At 41.2% G+C, this 26976-nt stretch overlaps 1 protein-coding gene across 5 annotated transcripts in view; it reads right to left on the bottom strand.

Moving 5' to 3' along the window:
• Positions 1 to 26976, bottom strand: part of LOC133639684 (gamma-adducin-like) — a 220420-nt gene that overhangs the window by 64381 nt on the left and 129063 nt on the right. For all 5 annotated transcript variants that reach the window (XM_062033206.1, XM_062033202.1, XM_062033207.1 and 2 more), the window contains 2 exons: positions 5198 to 5336; positions 2277 to 2428 (listed from right to left, as the gene is read on the bottom strand). In XM_062033206.1, coding sequence (XP_061889190.1) covers positions 2277 to 2428; positions 5198 to 5336 — 291 coding nt within the window. The remainder of the gene's footprint in view (positions 1 to 2276; positions 2429 to 5197; positions 5337 to 26976) is intronic.

The raw sequence follows: 26976 nt of genomic DNA, 5'->3' as shown, positions 1-26976 counted from the left end.
ATATGTCACAGAGGAACAACTTCTCGATTTATTTATGGAGAGCCGTGATTTATAATCTAGAATGAACTTTTACCAATAAAGATGCGATCATGATGCAGTACCTCCTTATATCAGTATGTCAACACTGTAGCTACACAAGCTAGCTCCCCCTCTGTGACCACGGTGCGGGTAAAAATAGTTTGCCTGTGTTAGTGCTTATAAGAACATCCCTAATACTTGGTTAATATTCAGATTACAAGATCTAAATGGAGTATTGTTGGCGGTTTTTGGATGCATTTTAAGTGTGATTTTGAGGCAGTATAAATTATTCCCATTATTTGCATTGCTAGCCACCTAGAATGAGCTGATTATTACAAATTAGAATACAAAAAAAAAAAATACAAAAATAATGTGTTCTTGTCTCTCATAAGGATTGTAAATAATATTACAATAATACATTCCAAAAAAGTGCAGTTCCCCTTTAAAGGTTGCAAACGGACCCTTAAATGGTCACACAAGTATGTACACCTGAACAATCTAATGATGATGATCCAATACATTGGCCTTAGCTAAAAGATGCTCACATTTAAAAGGCACTATGAGACACATGTGCATCTTATCAATCTCAGTATGATGCAGAGTGGTTCTAACGTACTGTCAGCGAAAGATAATTATAATTAAGTATATTGTTGAATTATTAACGTTTTGACAAGATCCGTCGAACGGTAGCATCATGACCTCTACCAAGTGATAAACGCCTGAGGTTAGAGGTTATGTCAGGCACATGACTCATTAAAGAAATTAGGAATTTAATGTCATTGTTGAATTCCAGCTGTATGTACTTGCATTGAGAACCAAGAGAACAGAGGAGTAAAACCTGCGCTGTGCTGTGCTGTTTGCTATTCAAGTTGATATCAAAATCAATATATTTTAAGGCAAAATCTTGCTCTTGTGTTGGATGCTATTGGGATTGTGCAAGTATACATCCTCATCCAGAGTATATGATCACTCTTTACTTGTCAATGCAATGGGTCAGTACAGTCAAACCTCGGCACGCTCTACTTTTGTATGATTGTGTTTTTAACTAAAACTTTGTCCGTTTTGGTATACTTTCATATACTGTACCGTTTAAGTTATTGTACTGGAAGTAACAAACTAGCCTGTTCACCCACTTATCATTCTATGGAAACAAGTGTCCAAATAAAGAATCTAACGCATTGTTGACTCTTTTTTTTTTTTTATTAAGAAAGGACTGCAAAATAAACCACAAGCGGTTTTCGTGTCGATCTCGCCAGTTCCAGGTCTTAAATGGCTGTCAAAGTGTGCCAACTTGTCGGATTATATCCTCAGCCATCAACTTTTCAGGTAAGGCATGATTTATGATCTATAAGAAACTCACAGGGAGCAAGGAAGCGAGGAATCAGCAGACCACTCGATGATGTAAACATAGGAACACACAGTAGTGATCACGTCGCAGCTAAAATAGTTTGTCTGCGTTAGCGCTTATAATAACAATATCACTAAAACTTGGTTAATATTCATGTCATGAAATGTAAATGGAGTATTGTTGGCACTTTTTGAATGGTTCTTTATTGGATCAGCTGAGAAAAACTGATGTTAACAGGAAAACTAGTAGGAAAGAAAGATCCAGGTCGACAACAAACAATATATATTAACAGCCTAAGAAATGTTATCGGAAATATGAATAATATAGAACTCATACACAGGGCGGACGACAGAGAGGACCGGAGAGAGAGGCCTGAAACCCAATGATGATGATATATTGAATTTTATGGGAGAAATAGTGGAGCTACCTATGGCTCCGCTGTAGGCGGACTTCTGTTTGCCTTTATTTAATATTGAGATTGCATTACGAAATCCAATTTGTCGCTATGTCTTTCATAATGATTGTGAACAATAGGCAACATTTCAAAATAAGTGCAGTTCCCCTTTAACTTCTTCACCAACTAGAGTCTTTAAAAAAGGTACAATTTATGTTAAAATGTTCATATACTGTATCTAATTTATTCCTAACTTTTATTTGCTTCACATTGGTTTCTATGTGTTAAACTAAAATGATTCCCTTTACTGTGTGTTCTGTGTTTATATTGTTCAGTGTTTAGAAATAATTAATTGTATTTGAATAAATTATTATGGAAAAAATTGCTTCGGTCTTCATAATATTTTTTCTTTGTCGGACGTTTTGGAACGTATTACGAAAACAAACCGAGGTTTGACTGTATCTTCCTGTAAATGGCTTTTTGTGGTTAAAAATAGCGTAATTTTTAGAGCCTCACGGTGATGTAGGAGCTGATAGAGTGGGCCCAACTGAACAGGTCCACCAGTCTGTAGAGGCTGGACAGTTTGCAGCGGGTCAGCTTCTCTCCTTTCACCATGGTGCTTGGTTCCATACCGTACATGTCGTTAATGGGAGTCACCATCCCCAAACCTGAACAGAAAATCAAGAATAAAACACAGACGCAAACCATTAAGTCTATAAATCTCCTTTAAAGTGGACCTTTTATGCAAAACCACTTTTTCTTACCTATTGGTACCTGCTTAAGTGTATTTAGGATCTGCATAAGTCCCAGAAATGTGAAATTAAACCATAGAGGCGTTGTGGAGATATTTATAAAACTATCTTGTCTTCCTTCATAGTTCCTCCAAACAGTCAGTTTGAAATGTACTCCAATTGTGACATTTTCTAACCTATGACGTCAGCGGAATATCCATATATTGTAGACATTTATCCAAACATCCTTGCAACTGAGATAGGCTCCAGCACCCCCTGCGCCTCCGAGAGGGACAAGCGGTAGAAAATTGATGGATGGATGGATCCTTGCGCGAGTCAGTCATTTTGAATTCATGTAAAATAGGCTGTGCCACAACATCGTCTCCACGATGAAACCCAATCAAGAAAATGCTCTGTTGTTGGTTTGCTTTAACCAGCTCAAGTCACTACACCAACTTTCAGGCTCAAGTAAATAGTGCCTCACTTTGAACTTTTATGATTTGTGGCAATGTGCCTTCAACTCTGAAAAAGTCCCTTCGAGTGCGTGCAAAGAAGAGTCCTGCTTCAATCACAGACATTCACAAAAAGATGGATTTTCCTAAAAAATACTTTTAATGGCGGGCTCGGTGACTACTATTTATGGCAATGGATGAGACAATGAAACAGTAAGTAACAACGATAGGTTAGAAATGTGTGAACGGCATGTTAGCAATGTTAGCATGATTTGTTGTGTAGCTAGCTTGGCCTTCTACTGTAAGAAAATAGCGTCACCAGCTTCCGGCAGAATAAAGAATGATTTTCCTAAAATTTACTTTTAATTGGATCTGTGTCTTGTGTGTTTAGCAATGGACCAGTGAGTATTATAATTCGTATTACTTTTGCGATGTCGCTCATAACGTAGCTTACTGTGTATAGCTGGCTTGAGCCTCTAATGTTTACGAGTGGCAGTGAAAATATTAACATGACATTGAATAGAAAAGCATTTTATGGTCAATAAACACATGTATTTGTCCAGAATTTAGCACTGGAGCGATAAAGACTTGGTAGAAGTTTAACCTTAGCCAGCGTATAGTACCACATTTGCAACGTGGCTTCCTTCTTCACACTGTCCGCCCACATTGTCTCAACCCTGAGCTGACAACGAAACATGGTGTGCCAGTGGTCTTGCTATATCATTTGGGATGTTGTGTTGTAGTGAAAGTCAAGTCAAAATTAGATGGCTGGTGGCGATCACCAGTGTTCATAATGCATATAGTCTTATCAAAACAACAACAAAACAAGGCTACAGGGGCAGTGGTAAGGAGGGCTTCATTTGCATCTAACAACTCCGCCTCTCAAAACACACCGTGGCTTAAAGATAAGTCTTTACAGCAAAATCTACGCATAATTTCGACCATAGACCCATCAGTTCATGTTATGTAGTCCAGTGGTTCTTAACCTTTCTGACCTATAGGGGAACATTTTTTACACTAGAGAGGGGCTGCAATATTAGACAGACTTCTTCTATGTGTTTGATATTGTCATTACTGCCACAAGTGGTGCAAAAGTGTATTACAACTGAGTACCACTGCAGCCCATACGGACCAAAGCTGAGAATCAGATATTGTTTGGCGGCCCTCAAGTGGATGCTTGCGGCCCAACTATGGTTAAGTAACACTGATGTAGACCAAAACGAAGTGTTTTAAAAATAGAAAAAAATTAGCATAATACCTCTTTAAGTTAACAAGGATTTATTTTGCCTAATAATGTGTTCGACTATATCCTTTATATCCTTTATTACACAGCTTACTGCTGCTGAGTGTTGTTGCATAACCTCCTTATATGGACAATGAATTCAATAAAAGAAGGCGCTGGAATGAACTGCTGTAATCTCTTTAACATGTTTCAGCATTAGTGACGCATTCCACATGTGCGAGTGGAAGAAGTCCATCCATCAATCCACTTTCTACCGCTTGTCCCGTTCGGGGTCATGGGGGGGGGGGGGGGTGCTGGAGACTATCCCAGCTGCATTCGGGCGGAAGGCGGGGTACACGCTGGACAAGTCACCACCTCATCACAGGGCCAACACAGATAGACAGACAACATTCACACTCACATTCACACACTAGGGCCAATTTAGTGTTGCCAATCAACCTATCCCCAGGTGCATGTCTTTGGAGGTGGGAGGAAGCCGGAGTACCCGCAGGGAACCCACGCAGTCACGGGGAGAACATGCAAACTCCACACAGAATGATCCCGTGCTGCCGTGGAATGGGTTATACTTGTATAGCGCTTTTCTACCTTCAAGGTACTCAAAGCGCCTTGACACTATTTCTACATTCACCCATTCACACACACACTGATGGCGGGAGCTGCCATGCAAGGCCCTAACCACGACCCATCAGGAGCAAGGGTGAAGTGTCTTGCTCAAGGACACCACACATGTGACTAGGTTGGTAGAAGGTGGGGATCGAACCAGGAACCCTCAGGTTGCTGGCACGGCCACTCTCCCAACCGCGCCACGCCGTCCCACGGAAGCAGTAATAACTCTCAATTTAGGATGAAAAAATGTACGACTTTTCCGGTGTCTGGTCTCAGGTCAGCACATCAGCAACGAAGCATGGAAAGCTTGTGTTGTCAAATTTGGGGATAAAGTAGTCGGAAAGGCGCCGTTGGTATTGCTCACTGGTTGCTATAGTGACAGGGGACACAGCAGTGAGTACTCACTGAGTGGGGAAGTGTTGAAACCGGCCACTGAACTCGCCATGAAGAAGTCAGCGATCTGTCTGAGGGCCAACAGACCAGTCGGGTTGTTCCCTTTGCGCTGCTGCTCTTGGATCAGACTCTCCAACTCCTCCTTGAAGGCCTAGAGTCGAATCAGAGGGTGACATCAGATGATGGGTTGAGGCAATCTGCACATTGCAGAGAAGTTGGGGACATATCGTGGCACATTTGTTGCGTGAAAAGAGAAAAAAAACATGGCATGACAAATCAGATTAGAGCACAGGGAAAAAGACAGTGGAATGATGACTGTGGGAACATTGAGTAAGACAGGAAGACCTGCAGCACTTAATCACAGATTAGTCATAGGTGCCCATCACAATCAGCAGGAAGGCGTGTTTAAAAAAGAAGATTGGCTGCCTAGTCTAGTATGCCGTGATATACAGTCTGGTGTGCCGTGGGAGATTATGTCATTTCCCCTATTTGGGTTAAAAAGATTTTTTGAAAACCAGTAATAATAATCTGCAAATGTGCCGTTGTTGAGTGTCGGCGCTGTCTAGAGCTCGGCAGAGTAACCATGTTGTATCAGTAGGTGGCAGCAAGTAGCTAATTGTTTTGTAGATGTCGGGAACATGGTTTGTCGTGATCACAATATGCAGACGATGGCGTGCAGGTAAAAAGGTATCTAATGCTTAAACCAAAAATAAACAAAAGGAGAGTGCCGCTAAGAAAAGGCATTGAAGCTTAGGGAAGGATATGCAGAACGAAACTAAAACTGAACTGGTTGCAAAGTAAACAAAAGCAGAATGCTGTAAGACAGCAAAGACTTACAGCGTGTGGAGCGGAGACGGCGTCCACAAAGTACATCCGTACATGACATGACAATCAACAATGTCCCCGCAAAGAAGGAAAGCGACAACTTAAATAGCCTTGATTGCTAAAACAAAGTAGATGCGGGGAATAGCACTCAAGGAAGACATGAAACTTCTACAGGAAAATACCACCAAAACAGGAAAACCCACCAAAATAGGAGCACAAGACAAGAACTAAAACACTACATAGAGGAAGACACCAAAAAACTCGAAATAAGTCACGGCGTGATGTGACAGATCGTGACAGTACACCTACTTTGAGACAAGAGCTAAAATTATCCATGGTTGGTTACGGTTTAAATTCTTATCCAACACTTGCAAGAACAACTTTTTACTGTCAATATCAGCTGCTGCGTTTCATTTTTCAATTGTTTTCTGCTGGTGGTGTGCCTCCACATTTTTTCAATGAAAAAAATGTGCCTTTGCTCAAAAAAGGTCTAGTCAACTAACCTATGCATGATAGGCTGAACTGTGTGTCTGGCTAATCTTTATGTCAAGACCACAGTCATCTCTTAAACTTGTCTTGAGAAACCAAAAAGCTCGCAAGAGATTGAATGTTTTATAAGCAAATTCCCAAATGGCTACCTTGTGGGTGGCGTGGCTCCAATGGTAGAGTGACCGGCCAGAAACTTGAGGGTTCCTGTTTTTTTTTAGCAAACTTATAAATCTATGCTCAAAAGTACAAGCCTGTTTTCCATAAAACATTGTGGTTTGATAGAACATGTGATAACAAACATATATGCGGAGGTTGCAATTAATTTGTAGTTCAGTAAATGTGTTGCATAATTCCCAAGTAAAGATTTTGTCTAGTCACAGGTATCGTTTATTAAAATTTTTGCAAAGGCACTGCATTCCCAAAGAGCTGTGTCTGCAGACAGGAACGTCGCTACATTTTTGTCTGTGCGAGTGGTATGCCAATAGACCCCACCAATGAAAGGATCCATCCATCCATCCATCCATCCATTTTCTACCGCTTGTCCCTTTTGGGGTCGCGGGGGGTGGTGGAGCCTATCTCAGCTGCATTCGGGCGGAAGGCGGGGTACACCCTGGACAAGTCGCCACCTCATCGCAGGGCCAACACAGATAGACAGACAACATTCACACACACATTCACACACTAGGGCCAATTTAGTGTTGCCAATCAACCTATCCCCAGGTGCATGTATGTTTTGTCAAAACTGGAGAAACCCCCTGTGTCACACAAGCAAGTGTCCTGGTGCACTGCTGGTTCTGAACCCTGGCTCAGCCAAAAAGGTTCCCGACCCCTGGCCTAAATTATAAAAAAAGGGAACCTTGAAGAACACCTCAAGTACAACTAAATACATTTAACCAATGACTACTGACTGCATCTGAAGCAAACAAGCTACATCAACACCATAGTTAACATAAATCACATTACGAAATGTGTAACTGCCAAACAGGAGAACCACAAGCTTGTATGTTTGCTAACAAGGTTAAAATGTCAATGCAAGGACCTGCCACTGTGTTTACAGTGCTCCAAGTTCCTCTATACAACAGGAGCACTCTAGTGTTTTTTAAGAATTTGCTGCAAAAAAGTTTGTTTACCAAGTTTTAAATTTAACTCAGGGGCCAAACATCCTAATCTACGATTTGACTCCCTCGAATGGCCTTGACGCTGTGAAAAACAGGACCGGGCTGTTCTTAAAAACACCCCGGAGGACACCTCAATGATGGACGCTTTTGACCTCCCTCCCTCCTCAAAGACACCTGGAGTCGAACTTTTGCAGATCGGCCTCAGTCTATAAAAAACATTTCATCATCACACCCAAGACAATTGGGCACACACGCACACACACCCCCTCTCCCACCCCACGCCTTCACCACCGCTTCTTTCCCCTCGGGGTGATGGTCGGATGGCAGCGCTTCATAGCAGCGGTCGCCTTCCAGGGCCCCAACTCCCCGCCCCTCTGTTGCGAGTTTGTCGTGATTAAATGTAACATGTCTATGTATGCATTGCATGGAGGTTTTTTCCCACTCCAGACTAGGCCCCCTTAGGAGCCCAGTCTAGATTGTATTTTTTTACTCATCTTTTTCCCCAGCGTTTTACCTTTTTCCCATCTTTTACGGGGCGCCGTATGGCGACCCATCAGCGTTCCTGTTCTGTAACTCTGTACACTGTTTGTTTGTATAATCTTGAACGGGTTTGTGCTGAAAACAAAGTTTCGTTGTACTTGTGCAATGACAATAAAGATTTATCTGAATCTGAATCTGAATCTGTGGTATGGTGTCATTCTAGGGCCAGATTTGGCTTACGGACTTCCAGTTGAATAGCCTCCTGCTTTAGGGAACTCACCAAGAGTCAAAGTTTACCAGTAACAGGTTAAAATCTAAAAGTTGTAAGTACTACTAAAGAGGTCAACATATGCTTATTGTTAGTCAATGTTAAACCTCAGTCTTGAGATCAGGAGCTCACCAACCCATCAATCGCGATCGACTAGTAAACCTTGTTGAAATGTTATCGGTTAATCGCGGAAATATAAAAAAAAAGTAAATTAATGATCACAGCGCACACTGCCAACAGGCATATATTTTGACCCTTTAATACCCTTGTACGAGTCGCTTTTCGCCAGGTACACATTTGGGGTTCAGTCTCAGAAACCTGGGTAGATAGATAGATAGATAGATAGATAGATAGATAGATAGATAGATAGATAGATAGATAGATAGATAGATAGATAGATAGATAGATAGATAGATAGATAGATAGAACTTTATTGATTCCTTCAGGAGAGTTCCCTCAGGAAAATTTAATGTCCTTATGTCCTATGCTGTGGTTAATTGCAGAGACCGGGATAATGTCCCTATGTCCTATGCTGTGGTTCATTGCAGAGACTGGGATAATGTCTCTATGTCCTATGCTGTGGTTCATTGCAGAGACCCGGATGATGTCCCTATGTCCTATGCTGTGGTTCATTGCAGAGACCTGGATGATGTCCCTATGTCCTATGCTGTGGTTCATTGCAGAGACCTGGATGATGTCCCTATGTCCTATGCTGTGGTTCATTGCAGAGACCTGGATGATGTCCCTATGTCCTATGCTGTGGTTCATTGCAGAGACCTGGATGATGTCCCTATGCCCTATGCTGTGGTTCATTGCAGAGACCTGGATGATGTCCCTATGTCCTATGCTGTGGTTCATTGCAGAGACCTGGATTATGTTCCTATGTCCTATGTTGTGGTTCATTACAGAGACCGGGATAATGTCCCTATGTCCTATGCTGTGGTTCATTGCAGAGACCTGGATGATGTCCCTATGTCCTATGTTGTGGTTCATTGCAAAGACCTGGATGATGTCCCTATGTCCTATGCTGTGGTTCATTGCAGAGACCTGGATGATGTCCCTATGTCCTATGCTGTAATTCATTGCAGAGACCTGGATGATGTCCCTATGTCCTATGCTGTGGTTCATTGCAGAGACCTGGATTATGTTTCTATGTCCTATGTTGTGGTTCATTACAGAGACCGGGATAATGTCCCTATGTCCTATCCTGTGGTTCATTGCAGAGACCTGGATGATGTCCCTATGTCCTATGCTGTGGTTCATTGCAGAGACCTGGATGATGTTCCTATGTCCTATGCTGTGGTTCATTGCAGAGACCTGGATGATGTCCCTATGTCCTATGCTGTGGTTCATTGCAGAGACCTGGATGATGTCCCTATGTCCTATGCTGTGGTTCATTGCAGAGACCTGGATGATGTCCCTATGTCCTATGCTGTGGTTCATTGCAGAGACCTGGATTATGTTCCTATGTCCTATGTTGTGGTTCATTACAGAGACCGGAAACATGTCCCTATGTCCTATGCTGTGGTTCATTGCAGAGACCTGGATGATGTCCCTATGTCCTATGCTGTGGTTCATTGCAGAGACCTGGATGATGTCCCTATGTCCTATGCTGTGGTTCATTGCAGAGACCTGGATGATGTCCCTATGTCCTATGCTGTGGTTCATTGCAGAGACCTGGATTATGTTCCTATGTCCTATGTTGTGGTTCATTACAGAGACCGGGATGATGTCCCTATGTCCTATGTTGTGGTTCATTGCAAAGACCTGGATGATGCCCCTATGTCCTATGCTGTGGTTCATTGCAGAGACCTGGATGATGTTCCCATGTCCTATGTTGTGGTTCATTGCAGAGACCTGGATGATGTCCCTATGTCCTATGCTGTGGTTCATTGCAGAGACCTGGACGATGTTCCTATGTCCTATGCTGTGGTTCATTGCAGAGACCTGGATGATGTCCCTATGTCCTATGCTGTGGTTCATTGCAGAGACCGGGGATCTTGAGCTTTAAAAGATTTGTGACCACTGCTTGATTGAATATGACCAACCTTATCCCCCAAAGGTTTGCACCCCCCTTTGTTTTTTTAGCAAGCTTATAAATCTATGCTCAAAAGTACAAGCCTGTTTTCCATAAAACATTTTGGGTTGATAGCATATTTGAATAAAAACATATACTGTATGTGGAGGTTGCGATGAATTTCTAGATCAGTAAATGTGTTGCATAATTCCCAAGTAAAGATTTTGTCTAGTCACAGGTATCGTTTATTTAAATTTTTGCAAAGGCACTGCATTCCCAAAGAGCTGTGTCTGCAGACAGGAACGTCGCTGACACTATTGTCTCTGCGAGTGGTATGCCAATAGACCCCACCAATGAAAGGATGTTTTGTCAAAACTGGAGAAACCCCCTGTGTCACACAAGCAAGTGTCCTGGTGCACTGCTGGTTCTGAACCCTGGCCAAACATTCTTCTGTCCCAAGTGGCAATGTTGCTGTGGCGACCAACTCGGAGCGGATATCTGACTGTGACAGTCTGGTCGGCCTGTTCTTTTTAATAGACTGGTTTGCCATCACATTAGGTGTCCTGAAAACACAAAGCCGAAGTACGACTGCAGAGATTGCAAAAAATGCAATCAGTTAAAATAAACCTATGACTGTTTTCCCTTTTTCTGACTTGCAAATGTTGTTACAACGTTGTTAAACGATGACAAAGCGTCAAATCATAAAGTTAATGGATTTGGGCGTGAGATTAAATGCAGATAAGGCAGGATGAAATATTATTTCCATGTATTTGTGGCATGTGCACAATAATACCGACATGCGGTGAAATAAACACTGCTCAATACCTTTTTTTGATGTGGCATTTTGTGCCACACAAAGTGTACTTAATCTTGTGACGAATAATCTATATACTGTTAATAACATTTATTTTTTTAATGTGCCTGGAAAAATAATTAGCTGTGATGTTTGACTTCTAGATATATATTTAAACTGTACATTTTCAAAAGATACATTCTGATCATTTTGGAGAGGGTGTGGCTCGGAGGGTTTCATTACAAAATAAAGGAAATGACTTTATGACAGTGTAGCCTTGCGACATGGCGTCAATAGTTGCACATCTTGAAAGAGATCAGTATGTATAGAATACAGCATGTATTACAAAACCCAAAACCAGTGAAGTTGGCACGTTGTGTAAATCGTAAATAAAAACAGAATACAATGATTTGCAAATCCTTTTCAACTTACGGTATATTCAATTGAATAGACAGCAAAGACAAGATACTTAACGTTCCAACTGGAAAACTTTGTTATTTTTTGCAAATATTAGTTCATTTGGAATTTACTGCCTGCAACATGTTTCAAAAAAGCTGTCGCAAGTGGCAAACAAGACTGAGAAAGTTGAGGAATGCTCATCAAACACTTATTTAGAATTAATGCCATTAAACCATTAATGCTGACAAGTACAAACAGGTTTTGGACTTAGACTTAGACTTAGACAAACTTTAATGATCCACAAGGGAAATTGTTCAACACAGTAGCTCAGTTACAATGATGGAAAGTGTAAGGATGAAAAGGACAATGCAGGTATACTGTAGATAGACTAATATAGCTATAAAAAAATCTAACATATATACGACTATATACATAATATGTGTACAGAATAATTTATATACAGATATATTATATTATGTCTATATATTATGCAACATATGTTGCCATCTAAGCAACAATTTTTTCATGGACGCCCCTGCTTATTTCAGAAAGACATAGCCAAGCCATGTGTTACAACAGCGTGGCTTCATAGTAAAAGAGTGCAGGTACTAGACTGGCCTGCCTGTAGTCCAGACCTGTCTCCCATTGAAAATGTGTGGCACATTATGAAGCCTAAAATATCACAACGGAGACCCCGGACTGTTGAACAACTAAAGCTGTACATCAAGCAAAAATGGGAAAGAATTCCACCTGAAAAGTTTCAAAAATGTGTCTCCTCAGTTCCCAAACATTTACTGAGTGTTGTTAAAAGAAAAGGCCATGTAACACAGTGGTAAAAATGCCCCTGTGCCAACGTTTTTGCAATGTGTTGCTGCCATTAAATTCTAAGTTAATGATTATTTGCAAAAAAAAATTAAGTTTCTCAGTTCGAACATTAAATATCTTGTCTGCAGTCTATTGAATTGAATATAGGTTGAAAAGGATTAGCAAATCATTGTATTCTGTTTTTATTTACGAATTTCACAACGTGCCAACTTCACTGGTTTTGGGTTTTGTACATTTGGTAGTTACCCTTTGGCGGGCCAAATTAAATGACACGACGGAAAAAATCTGAAAAATTAGCAAAATGCCCAAAATGAGTCTGCGCCCACGCAAAGGGTGTATTTTACGTGCAATGATTTTGGCACCGTTCTGATGCCCTAGAAATATGTTCAATTGATTCAAGTGCACCTAATTCCTGTGACTACCATGTTGATATAAATTGCAAGCAACAAATCACACTGGACTCAAAGCGGCTTGAAGCCTTTCAAAAGGCACATGAACACAAACACACTCATATGCCAGGAAGACACGCGCACACACACACACACACACACACACACACACACACACACACACACACACACACACACACACACACACACACACACACACACACACACACACACACACACACACACACACACACACACACACACACACACACACACACACACACACACACACACACGAGCAGGCATCTGCTCAACAGTTGTGTGTGTGTTGTATTCTCAAGAAGATTATGACAACAAGGATTTGACTCCATCATGCAAACACGTTAATCCCGTGGCTAAAAGTGGAGCTATCATTAATATTTGGGCAAATCGCCCTACATCTGCAGCAGCAAAAACAACACTAAGCAAGTATGTTATTATTTGAAGCTGAGGTTTGCAATAAGTGAAAATAAATCATTAATGGGGGTGTAGATAGAGCCAACGAGCTGAATTTGTTTTTCAATAGATTTAGCAATGCACCCCTTACTGGCCCTCCCCCCACTACTCCTGTCCTCACACCTCCCCTGAACTTCAATACACAAACTCCTTCTCTGTTACCTGCCACAGCCGTTTCTTTCCCCCCTCCCCTTCTTCCACCCCCACTGAGAAAGCCAGCCCGGTGTGTCTGACACCTGGACATGTAAGACGACGGCTGGAGAGAGTCAATCCAGCCAAGTCAGCAGGCTCTGACCGAGTCAACTCCTGGGTCCTGAAGACTTGTGCTGCTCAGCTAACTGAGATCCTGCACTTCATCTTCAACCTGAGTCTGAAGCAAGAAAGGATACCAGTGCTATGGAAAACATCCTGCATAGTGCCGGTGCCCAAGAAGCCCATCCCATCGGGCATGAACGACTTCAGACCTGTTGCCCTGACGTCCCAGGTCATGAAGGTCCTCGAGAGACTTGTGCTGGATCAGCCGAGACCCCTAGTGGCTTCTTCCCTGGATCCTCTACAGTTTGCATATCAGCCCCATGTAGGAGTGGATGATGCCGTTATCTACCTGCGGAATCATGCTCACTCTCACCTGGATGGTGGGAAGGGCTCTGTGAGAATCATGTTCTTGGATTTCTCCAGTGCCTTTAACACCATTCAGCCAATTCTGATGAGTGACAAGTTGCTCAGGATGGGTGTCAGTTCATCCATTGTCTCCTGGATCACTGATTACTTGTCTGACAGGCCCCAGTTTGTGCGACTGGTGTGCTCCCTGTCGGATACTGTGGTCAGTGGTGTAGGTGCTCCACAGGGGATCGTCCTGTCTCCTTTCCTGTTTACCCTGTACACCTCAGACTTCCAGTACAGTTCCAGGTCCTGCCACCTGCAGAAATACTCTGACGACTTTGCTGTGGTCGGGTGTATCAGAGAGGGACAGGAATTGGCGTACAGGACACTGATCGCTGACTTTGTGGAGTGGTCTCAGGCGAACCATCTAGATTAAAGATTAAAGATTAAAGTACCAATGATTGTCACACACACACTAGATGTGGTGAAATTTGTCCTCTGCATTTGACCCATCCCCATCTGGTCCTTAATGTGGACAAGACCAAAGAGCTGGTCATCGACTTCAGGAAGAGAACGACCCCGGTGGAGCCCATCAAGATCCAGGGCCGGGAGGTGGCAGTAGTGGGGCAGTATTAGTACCTGGGAGTCCATTTGAACAGCAGACTGGACTGGAAGGACAACAGCAAAGCTGTATACAAGAAGAGCATGAGCAGACTCTTTTTCCTGAGGAAGCTTAGGTCCTTTAATGTGTGCAGCAAGCTGTTGGAGATCTTTTATCAGTCTGTTGTGGCCAGTGCACTGTACTTTGCAGTGGTTTGTTGGGGAAGCAGCACCAGCAAAAGGGAGTCAAACCGGATTGATAAACTGATCCGGAAAGCCGGCCAAACTATTGGCACGCAGTTGGAGGCGTTTGTGTCAGTGAGGGACAGGAGGACACTGGACAAACTGCTGGCCATCATGGACAATCCTGCTCACCCACTCCACCTGACAATTGAGGGACAGCGGAGCTCATACTCCAACAGGCTCCTTCAGCTTCCTTCCCGCACTGTGCGATTCAAGAACTCCTTCATTCCGCACTCCATCCAGCTGTATAATCACTCGCCATACAGCAATAGATGATATCTGCCTATTACCTGACACCTTCTATGTCAGCTACTTCTCTTTGTTTTTAATGTCTAATTTCTGCTGGATCAACTTTCTATTTTATGCTGCTGCTGTCACATATACTGTAATTTTGTACATGGTAATTGTTATATATTGTATATATGTTATAGATATAATATAATATATCTGTATATATAATATACTGTACACATATTATGTGTATATTCGTATATATGTTATATTTTAAATCGCTGTATTTAGTCTATTTATACCTGCATTGTGCTTTCCATCCTTACACTTTCCATCATGGTAACTGAGCTACTGTGTTGAAAAATTTCCCTTGTGGATCATTAAAGTTTGTCTAAGTCTAAGTCTATTATGTGAACACATACATGTATTAGATTGTGCCTGTTGCCACATCAAACTCATCATACTGGAGGATGGACGACTTTTCTAAGAAGCTTGCTGATGCCCCGGAACAGCTCGTAATGTCAGCACGATGCTACTCTACAAGCCAACAGTGTGACAATGTTGTCAGGAGCGTCTGCCTTCAGGGCTGACATTGCTATCGATTCCAACAATTTACTCTCCCTGTGCGCATAGTTCCTGTTCTGTATGAACTGTCACGCAGGCAACAACACAATTATTATAAAACATTATATATATGTATACACACCATATTTTTCCGAAGCAATTTTATTTGGTACATGGTGAAATGATAAGTGTGAACAGTAGATGGCAGTCAAACATAAGAGATACATGTAGACTGCAATGTAATGGCAGTCACACACAAGAGATATGTGTAGACCGCAATATGACTTAAGTAAACCACACCAACATTTTATATGTTCCATTGAAAATATAGAACATTACACACGGCGCTCAAAAATATATCAAAATGTTTTAGTACGACTTTGGTAAGCTATGAAGCCGCACCGCTTGATGGATTGTACTGTGCTTCAACATACGGTTATTATTATGAAGTGTGTATAGGGTAAGACATATTATCTGGCGTTTTGTTTCGCAATATTATACAAAAGCAACTTTCTAACCTTCTGGTACCTGCTGATCTGTATTTGGGATCTGCATAAGTCCTGAAAAATTGTAGTTTGTGCCAACACCATAGTCGATAAGCTTCTTCTTTTATGGGACATTCATCCTCCGCTGTTGCCATTTCTAATATAAAGTAGTGTAAAGTTCTTACTTATATCTGTCAGTAAACTCGCCATGAAAGCGTTAAAACATACAGGTGTAGTGGGTTTTAATTATTCACCCAAGGAACTTTAATTATTAGAGTTTCGGTCGGACGGTTTTTCACGGGACACATTTCCAGAGGATGAGAAGATGCTGCTCCGTTATTGATTTAAGTAAACTCTGAATGTCATTAAAACAGTTAGCTCCATCTTTTGACACTTCTTCCACTCCCATCCTTGCACGCTACACCGCTACAACAAAGATGATGGGGAGAAGACGCTGCTGAAGGTGAGCCACGTAAATAAGACCGCCCACAAAACGGTGCATTTAGAAGCGACTGTCAGAAAGCGGCTTGAAGATGATCTGTAAAACATCATCTTTGCAACATTTTTACCAAATAACTACCATTACATGTTATGTACATCACAAGGAAGTGTTTTCAAATTTTAAAAAAAATAAAATAATATGACTCCTTAATGTACCCTATAATACGGTGCGCCTTATATATGAAAAAAGATCGAAAATAGATCATTCATTGGCAGTGCGCCTTATAATTATAATCCGGTACGGGATACGGTGTGTATATATATATATATATATATATATATATATATATATATATATATATATATATATATATATATATATATATATATATATATTAGAGATGTCCGATAATATCGGACTGCCAATATTATCGGCCGATAAAAGCTTTAAAATGTAATATCGTAAATTATCGGTATCGGTTTCAAAAAGTAAAATGTATGACTTTTTAAAACGTCGCTGTACGGAGTGGTACACGGACGTAGGGAGTAGTACAGAGCGCCAATAAACCTTAAAGGCACTGCCTTTGCGTGCTGGTCCAATGACATAATATCTACTGCTTTTCACACACACAAGTGAATGCAATGCATATTTGGTCAACAGCCATACAGGTCACACTGAGGGTGACCGTATAAACAACTTTAACACTGTTAAAAATATGCGCCACACTGTGAACCCACACCAAACAAGAATGGCAAACACATTTTGGGAGAACATCCACACCATAAGACAACATAAACACAACAGAACAAATACCCAGAACCCCTTGTAGCACTAACTCTTCCGGGACACTATAATATACACCCCCCCCTACCCCCTACCCCCTCCTGACCTCAACCCCCCCCCCAACCCTGCCCACCTTAACCTCCTAATGCTCTCTCAGAGAAGCTGAGAGAGCATTAGGCATTAACATGCCTCAAAGCTGCTGTTTTGAGGCATGTTAAAAAATAATGCACTTTTTGACTTCAATAATAAATATGGCAGTGCCATGTTGGCATTTTTTTCCATAACTTGAGTTGATTTATTTTGGAAAACCTTGTTACATTGTTTAATGCATCCAGCGGGGCATCACAGCAAAATTAGGCATAATAATGTGTTAATTCCACGACTGTAGACTGTATATCGGTATCGGTTGATATTGGAATCGGTAATTAAGAGTTGGACAATATCGGAATATCGGATATCGGCAAAAAAGCCATTATTGGACATCTCTAATATATATATATATATATATATATATATATATATTAGTTGTTGCTGTATGCCAGATCTGGCCCCTCGAGCCGTAGTTTGGGGACCCCTGCTCTAAAAGGTACCACCCACTAATCACTTGGGCACTGCTGCGCTCCGGAAGTCTCACTCAGTTTAGCATCGTACATATGTTGCAAAATGCAACAGCTGTGAGGGGAACACTTTGGTGTTAAAATATATCTCTGGATGAGGTCCAACGCCAAATGTTGTATTAAAGAGGCCACAGGGACTTTAAAAAGCCATAAGACAAAAACAAAACAAAAGCAGCCGTAATGTGCAGCCTCACACAAAGGGGTTTTTGCCGGAGTTTGCTAAAGCACCATCAACTTCCATCTTATTATGTTTGCTGGCAAGTGGCAGAGGGAGAAGACAATATTCACGGTTCCTTATATCATGAGTGATACAACCTTCCGGCACTAATAAGTCATTTCTGTGGCATGGAGCCGAGTTCAAACCCCGGCCGAGTCATACCAAAGACTATAAAAATGGGACCCATTACCTCCCTGCTTGGCACTCAGCATCAAGGGTTGGAATTGGGGGTTGAATCACCAAAAGTGATTCCTGGGCGCGGCCACCGCTACTGCTCACTGCTCCCCTCACCTCCCAGAGGGTGAAACAAGGGGATGGGTCAAATGCAGAGGACAAATTTCACCGCACCTAGTGTGTGTGTGACAATCATTGGTACTTTAACTTTAACTTAACTTTAATACACTGGAACAATGCGGGGGAGGACAGCAAAGCAGTCAGATGGTGATGTGCAGAGCAGCATTAGAAAAACGACTTAAATTCAATTTCATTGGATCTAATCTCTTGACCTTTTAGACCGTGGTAGCGGTCACAGCAAACATGTTCTCAGATGCCAAAAAAACAGAGAAGCCTTGCAAATCTGCTCTTACAATCAGTATCCAAACCATTTATGAGGGGGGAAAAAAACAACCAAGTTTTCCCACAAGGAAATATCACACAAATCTTCTTGCTCCATTTAGTAAATAAATCAAGTGTATTTGAACAAAAAGCACATTGAAACACAATAAATTAACTCCATAAAGGCTAATCTTACTTAACTCTTGTTTTTTTTCCTTACACTGGCAATAAGCGTCAATTCTAACACAGAACCTATTTTTCAAATGTTTAGACCAGTGGTCCCCAACCTTTTTGTAGCTGCGGACCGGTCAACGCTTGAAAATTTGTCCCACGGAACGGGGTGGGGGTTGGGGGGTTATTTTATTTAGTTATTTATTTTTTCCATAAATAAATACAATCATGTGTGCTTACGGACTGTATCCCTGCAGACTGTGTTGATCTATATTGATATATAATGTATATATTGTGTTTTTATGTTGATTTAATTAATCAATTTTTTTTTTAATTTCTTGTGCGGCCCGGTACCAATCGGCCCGGTAGTTGGGGACCACTGGTTTAGACCACGCAGTCTGATAGTTTATATATCAATGATGAAATCTTAACATTGCAACACATGCCAATACGGTCGGGTTAACTTATAAAGTGCAATTTTAAATTTCCCGCTAAACTTCCGGTTGAAAACGTCTATGTATGATGACGTATGCGCGTGACGTCAATCGTTGAAACGGAAGTATTCGGACGCCATTGAATCCAATACAAAAAGCTCTGTTTTCATCTCAAAATTCCACAGTATTCTGGACATCTGTGTTGGTGAATCTTTTGCAATTTGTTTAATGAACAATGAAGACTGCAAAGAAAAAAGTTGTAGGTGGGATCGGTGTATTAGCGGCTGGCTGCAGCAACACAAACAAGAGGACTTTGAGGTGAATAGCAGACGCGCTATCCGACGCTAGCCGCCGACCGCATCGGTGATCGGGTGAAGTCCTTCGTCGCTCCGTCGATCGCTGGAACGCAGGTGAGCACAGGTGTTGATGAGCAGATGAGGGCTGGCTGGCGTAGGTGGATAGCTAATGTTTTTAGCATAGCTCTGTGAGGTCCCGTTGCTAAGTTAGCTTCAATGGCGTCGTTAGCAACAAGCATTGTTAACCTTCGCCAGGCTGGAAAGCATTAACCGTGTATTTACATGTCCATGGTTTAATAGTATTGTTGATTTTCTGTCTATCCTTCCAGTCAGGGGCTTATTTATTTTGTTTCTATATGCAGTTAAGCCCGATGCTATCATGTTAGCTCCGTAGCTAAAGTGTGTCGCCGATGTATTGTCGTGGGGATAAAAGTCACTGTGAATGTCCATTTCGCGTTCTCGACTCTCATTTTCAAGAGGATATAGTATCCGAGGTGGTTTAAAATACAAATCCGTGATCCACAATAGAAAAAGGAGAGAGTGTGGAATCCAATGAGCCAGCTTGTACCTAAGTTACGGTCAGAGCGAAAAAAGATGCGTCCTGCACTGCACTCTAGTCCTTCACTCTCACGTTCCTCATCCACGAATCTTTCATCCTGGCTCAAATTAATGGGGTAATCGTCGCTTTCTCGGTCCGAATCGCTCTCGCTGCTGGTGTAAACAATGGGGAAATGTGAGGAGCCTTTCAACCTGTGACGTCACGCTACTTCCGGTACAGGCAAGGCTTTTTTTATCAGCGACCAAAAGTTGCGAACTTTATCGTCTATGTTCTCTACTAAATCCTTTCAGCAAAAATATGGCAATATCGTGAAATGATCAAATATGACACATAGAATGGATCTGCTATCCCCATTTAAATAAAAAAAATTCATTTCAGTAGGCCTTTAACAGACACAATTTTGAAGTGTTGCAATTCTCTTTCCTCTATTCTTATCACACCACATTCCACAGTTAAATCCACAAGTAAACACATATTACTTGTATTGCCAGGGTGTTACGTGACATTTAAGTCAACTTAAAAGGGGATCTGCACTTTTTTTTTTTCATTTTGCCTATTGTTCACAATCATTATGAAACAAAATTTTGTTGCATACTAAACATTAAATAAACGTAAATAAAAGTCAAGGAGCCAATGGGAACTCTATTATTCCGCCCATAAATTCCACTAAAGAACCATTCAAAAAGCATCAACAATACTCATTTTACATTTCCTGACTTGAATATTAACCAAGTATGAGTGATAGTGTTATTATAAACGCTAACGCAGACAAAATATTTATAGCGGCGACGTAATCACTTCCGTGTGTCCCTATGTTTACATCATCAAGTGGTCTGCTGTTTCCTCGCTTCCCTGCTCCCTGTAAGTTTATTGTAGACCACAAATGATGCCTTTCACCTGTACATGAGACTTCTGAGTAAGTAATCCGACATGTTGAGACACTATGACCAGGAAATAGCGAAAACGACACAAAAAGTGCAAGGATTAAGAGAAATTCTTCATCTAAATGGGAATATATGAACATCCTAGCAGTCGGCATTCTAATGACAGCAGACCTTATACAGTAAGTGATGTTTTATTATGTTTGTTGGCTCTCATAAAGTTATGTTTGTTGGCTCTCATAAAGTCTGCAGTGAGTAGAAATCAGTGATCAAGAAAAAAAAAAGCATCTGGCATACTTGGTCACTGCATGACTGCAAGCTTATCCATGCTAACATGCTATTTAGGCTAGCTGTATGTACATATTGCATCATTATGCCTCATGTGTATGTATACTTGAGCTCATTTAATATACTTTACTTGTATCCTCTTTGTATATAGTTTGGTTTTGCATGTCTCATGACACATTATCTGTATGTAATATGGGCTGCATTTCAGATAGTTGTTTGTGTGCCACATTGTTCCAGACCACAGCAAACATTACCTAGCTTGCCAAAGATAGTAGTAATTAGGGATGATACTCGAAACCGGTTTTCCCGGTTGTTCGATAAGAAAAGAACCGAGTCCTCGGACTTGAATCCCTTTTTGAGAACCGGTACCCGTTATCGAGATCACTATAGTAAAGTAAAAGAGTTGGTTCTTTATTTGAATCACTTGGAACGAATCCCATCCCGACAAGAAATGCCCCGTGTGACATTACAAGAAATGACGTCACGTAGCTCAGTCATTTGTCACGGTGGGGTGCAGCGTGCTGCGGTACGTTCCCGGGACGCAAAACTGACGGCTCCGGACGAAAGCGTGCAGGTAGGAGATGATTTATTTCTCATAAATCATACACATTACAACAGACAGGAACGAAACAAAAGGAAAGCGTGCCGTTCGCACGAGAAGCTAAAGCAAAAACTTACTTAGCACTGGAATACTAGAAGCTAAGGTAACTTAGCACAGGAATCATGAGCTCGAAAACCAGAATGCCAACGTAACTGTTGCAAATGCAAACAATGAAGCCACGACGAGTGACCGGAAAAGGCAGGCTTAAATAGAGTCTCTAATGAGCAACAGGTGCACGTACAAGGCAGGTGAAAATCATAAATAACCATGGTGACTAAAACAAACCCCCGAAGTGCACAAAACAACTAAGGAAGTGCAAAACTAACAGAACATAACTCAACAAAATATGATCCGACCACATCATAATACATCACAGTTTCATATCATTTCACTTTACAGGAGTAGGAAGAAGTAAAGCTTATTTAATCCTACCCCTTTCCCACTTCATACAAATATATACATCATTCACTGACCTTTTTATAATAAAATATCTGTGAATTAGTATATACAACAGTCTTGTAATATGTAATTAATTAATTCAGTCATTATTAATATACTGAGATGAATAATATATTATTTTCAATAAGGTTGAAAGTATTTCTCATAATTCTTCTTCTTTGTACTTTGTAAGCACTATTCATTTGAACAACCTCTTAAACTGGATCATATCAGTACAATGTTTAACTTCTTTACTTCATCCATTCCATCATTTAATTCCACATCATTTTAGCTGTTTGCAATTTTACCAAATCATCAAACTTTAATATTTTTCACTCAATAAATAAAGTGTTTGTATGTTCTCTATATCCAACATTATGTATCAGTCTAATTAATTTTTTTTGTAACACGGTTAACGAATGTAGCGCACATTTGTAGTTATTTCCCCACAATAACTCAGATATGGTAATACTATATTAGCGAGCAGTAGAGAATGTGAAGTGATTTGTTAAACCAAATATTGTGTTTTTTTCCATATACAACAACCTATCTGGACTGGATAAGAGAATCGATAAGGAATCGGTTCGATAATAAGCTCGAACTCGATAATTTCTTATCAAACATCATCCCTAATAGCAATACATCTATTAGAAGAAGACAGCCTGCCGTTTCCTTTAACTTGAACACACACATCTATACCTTTGGCCATTCTGAGACAGTCATTTCCAGGAGTTATCTTACCTTTTAAGTAGCCTCTGATTTATTAATGTGTTTTAATGTTGTAAAAATGTGTAGAATGAATATTACATTTCAACATTTCTGTCAACGAAGATTTGCTTCAGCCTGCGACACATCGTCATTTTGATAGTAGGCTATTATAGCTAATATAGACACTTGCCTTCATTATAAGACTTATATATGGCTTTTGATTTTTTGTGGCTCCAGACAGATTGGTTTTTTGGTCCAATATGGCTCTTTCAACGTTTTGGGTTGCCGACCCCTGTTCTAGGCCGTCAAATGGCCTTGAATGGTTTCAAAGTTAAAAGAGGTAAAAAAAAGCATTTGTGTGTGTTAGTTCAAGACTAGTCTAAATTGGTCTGATTTTATATGCAGCCTGCAATCTGAGCACCAGAACCATGTAATCTAGCAGTCCAGTAGTCATGCAACACTGGAATCAAAGCAAACAGAGAGCGAGAGAAAGGAGAGAGTGACAGAGAAAGACGAGTAGAGAGAGGAAGTCTTTAGGCACACGATACGATGTTTTGGAGCTAAAAAAAGACACGACAAAGAACCGTTTGGGATTATGGGAAAAAGGACCTATTGTTGTAGATGTATGGTTAAAACTACATTGAATAAGAATGCAGACAAACAAACTGTAAATAATAAATAGACATGTGCAATATGAAAATGTAATTCACAAATGTAGCTTTTTTTTAAAAATTTAAACGTGTAACTTGAAATATTACAGAGTAATACAACCGATTGTGTACGTTGGGATGTATTTACCATTAAATTAATCCTCCAGAGTGCAAAAAAACATCCAGATTTCAACAGCAAAACAGATGTCAGAGGCGCTAATGGCTCATGAAAAGAAAATAAGTTACATATTTTCCAGACTATAAGCCCCTAATTTAACACTTTGAACCCTGAGGCTTATAAAACCATGTAGCCAATTTATGATTTTTTCTTCGCTAACAGCCATGATGTTTTGTATTCAAGAAACAGTTTTCATATCACACCGACAGACACACTGAAAAGTTGTATAATTATTTGTGCTCTGGTGCCATCGTTTGGACGAGTTTGCTCATTGCAGGTGCTGTGGGTTAAAAAAGGAATTCCTCTTTCGTGCCTTGAACTGGAAGTATAACTGTCCATAGCGTTGTTGCTCGAAATGATTTTTAATTCGTCATTCCAAGCAACGTTTGTAAGTTTTACAATGTAACTAAAACTATTCACGCTATTAAACCGTCCCATGTGTGATGTCTGTAGGAGTGTTTTGATGCATATTTGTACGTGCTATCGTAATGTAATCAAGCTAGCATTGTTAGCATTAGCGAATATGCTAACACATGTAAAAGTGTCTGTGTTAGAATTATTATTGTGATGATCCGTTGCCCGGATCACGTTTTGTTTTAGTTTAAGACTCCCTCAGTTCTGTTTCAGCACCCCTGCATGGGTTTGTGTTTCTTGGTTGTCATGGGTGCTGATTATTTTCACATGGCTCTGATTAGTATTCGGGACGCTCACCTGCTCCCGGGCACTAATAAGAGAGCTATTTATTCCTGCCTTTCGCCACACTCAGTCTGGCTGTCTTATTAGCTTCATGCAACACGTTACGTTGAGTATTCTTGATTCCTGAGCTAAGCTTTGCCATTTGTTTTCTTGTTAGCTACTCCATTAGCTACCCGAGCTATCGGCATGCTGTATTTTTGTATTTGGAACGATTTATGGACATTAAATCATCTTCTTACCTGTACCTTGCCTCCGGAGTTTTCCGTCTGCATTCTGGGAGAACGATTCACGCAGTAAAATGCGACCCAACCGTGACAAATCTTTTTGTAGCAATTCAGTTTTGTAAATTCACCGAAACATCACCGAGGAGTTATTGCGTCTGTTTAGCTGATTGGAGAGCTGGCTTCCACAGCTGGTGGGTCCATGACGATGACTTCTGTTTTGTTTGATCTGCCGTTTTACTGCACTGTGACAGGCCTCGTTTGGAAACAATTAAGGTATGTAAATGAACATTGACAAAATATGTTTTACCGGTATATACACTATATTGCCAAAAGTATTTGGCCACCCATCCAAATGATCGGAATCAGGTGTCCTAGTTACTTGGCAGGTGTATAAAATCAAGCACTTAGGCATGGAGACTGTTTCTACAAACATTTGTGAAAGAATGGGCCGCTCTCAGGAGCTCAGTGATTTCCAGTGTGGAACTGTCATAGGATGCCACCTGTGCAACAAATCCAGTTGTGAAATGTCCTTGCTCCTAAATATTCTGGGTTTGGAAGTTGCCAGAAGAATGGTACATTTCAGACTGCATTATGCCGCATGTGAAATTTGGTGGAGGAGGAATTATGGTGTGGGGTTGTTTTTCAGGAGTTGGGCTTGGCCCCTTAGTTCCAGTGAAAGGAACTTTGAATGCGCCAGGATACCAAAACATTTTGGACAATTCCATGCTCCCAACCTTGTGGGAACAGTTTGGAGCGGGCCCCTTCCTCTTCCAACATGACTGTGCACCAGTACACAAAGCAAGGTCCATAAAGACATGGATGACAGAGTCTGGTGTGGATTAACTTGACTGGCCTGCACAGAGTCCTGACCTGAACCCGATAGAACACCTTTGGGATGAATTAGAACGGAGACTGAGAGCCAGGCCTTCTCCACCAACATCAGTGTGTGACCTCACCAATGCGCTTTTAGAAGAATGGTCGGAAACTCCTATAAACACACTCCACAACCTTGTGGACAGCCTTCCCAGAAGAGTTGAAGCTATAATAGCTGCAAAAGGTGGACCGACATCATATTGAACCCTATGGGTTAGGAATGGGATGGCACTTCAAGTTCATATGTGAGTCAAGGCAGGTGGCCAAATACTTTTGGCAATATAGTGTGTCTGCGGCTTATGGTCCGGTGCGGCTAATACATGTAAACATATTTACTTATTTTAAAATTTGGTGGGTGCGGCTTAAAAACCGGTGCGCTCTATAGTACGGAAAATACGGTATTGTCTTTACATTTAAAATGACACGGGTCTCCGAAGTTGGTAAGAGTGGCTGTGCCAGCAATCGGAGGGTTGCTGGTTACTGGGGTTCAATCCCCACCTTCTACCATCCTAGCCACAACCGTTGTGTCCTTGGGCAAGACACTTCACCCTTGCTCCTGATGGGTGCTGGTAGCGCCTTGCATGGCAGCTCCCTCCATCAGTGTGTGAATGTGTGTGTGAATGGGTGAATGTGGAAATACTGTCAAAGTATAACCCATTTATCATTAATTATCATTTAAATAACCTCGAGGCCTGCTTGCAAGATAAAGAGCACTTGGGTTGGACACCAGTCTTGAGTCAACAGCGCTGGACAAACACTTATAAGGGCTGAAATGACAGGTTGGGGGGGTTGCAGTACCATCCAGACAAAATGAGACCGAGTGTACAAAGGGAAAATTACAAAATGCAAAGCAGAGACGCGACACCGAGCTATGTTTAAATCAGCTCACGTGGGTTGGCATTGAGTTTCTGTCAGAGATGTAAAGCAATCCAACACTGCCTTTGAACTGCAGACCATTATAATTCACAGCATTCTGATCCTATGAAAGGTTGCATGCAACATACAACAAGCCAAAACACCTTCTAACATAGTCTTTACACAAGCTTGAGCACCGAAATCTTTCGAAGGATATCCTCAAAGGAGTTGCAAAATGACTTAACTGTTGTGCTGGTAGCACTCCGCAAATTCTTAAGATTCTGGACTTCCAAAGATAGAAAAGCAAACAGCAGCATTAAGTGTGCTTGCAAGCAAATACCGTGTACACAATAAGCTGCTAACCTCAGCAAAACCTGACCTGACAGGAGGGCTGATGGCCTGAAGGGCACTTGTGGAATTATGTGAAGTAAAGCTGAGCCAGGGTGTGGTACTTGGCATTTTTTTTAATTATCATTATTATTATTTTGCTGGCCTGTGTTG

This window comes from Entelurus aequoreus, linkage group LG22, assembly GCF_033978785.1.
Source record: "Entelurus aequoreus isolate RoL-2023_Sb linkage group LG22, RoL_Eaeq_v1.1, whole genome shotgun sequence".
Taxonomy (NCBI): domain Eukaryota; kingdom Metazoa; phylum Chordata; class Actinopteri; order Syngnathiformes; family Syngnathidae; genus Entelurus; species Entelurus aequoreus.
Note: the sequence above shows the minus strand (reverse complement) of the source record. Positions and strands in the feature narration are given on the sequence as shown.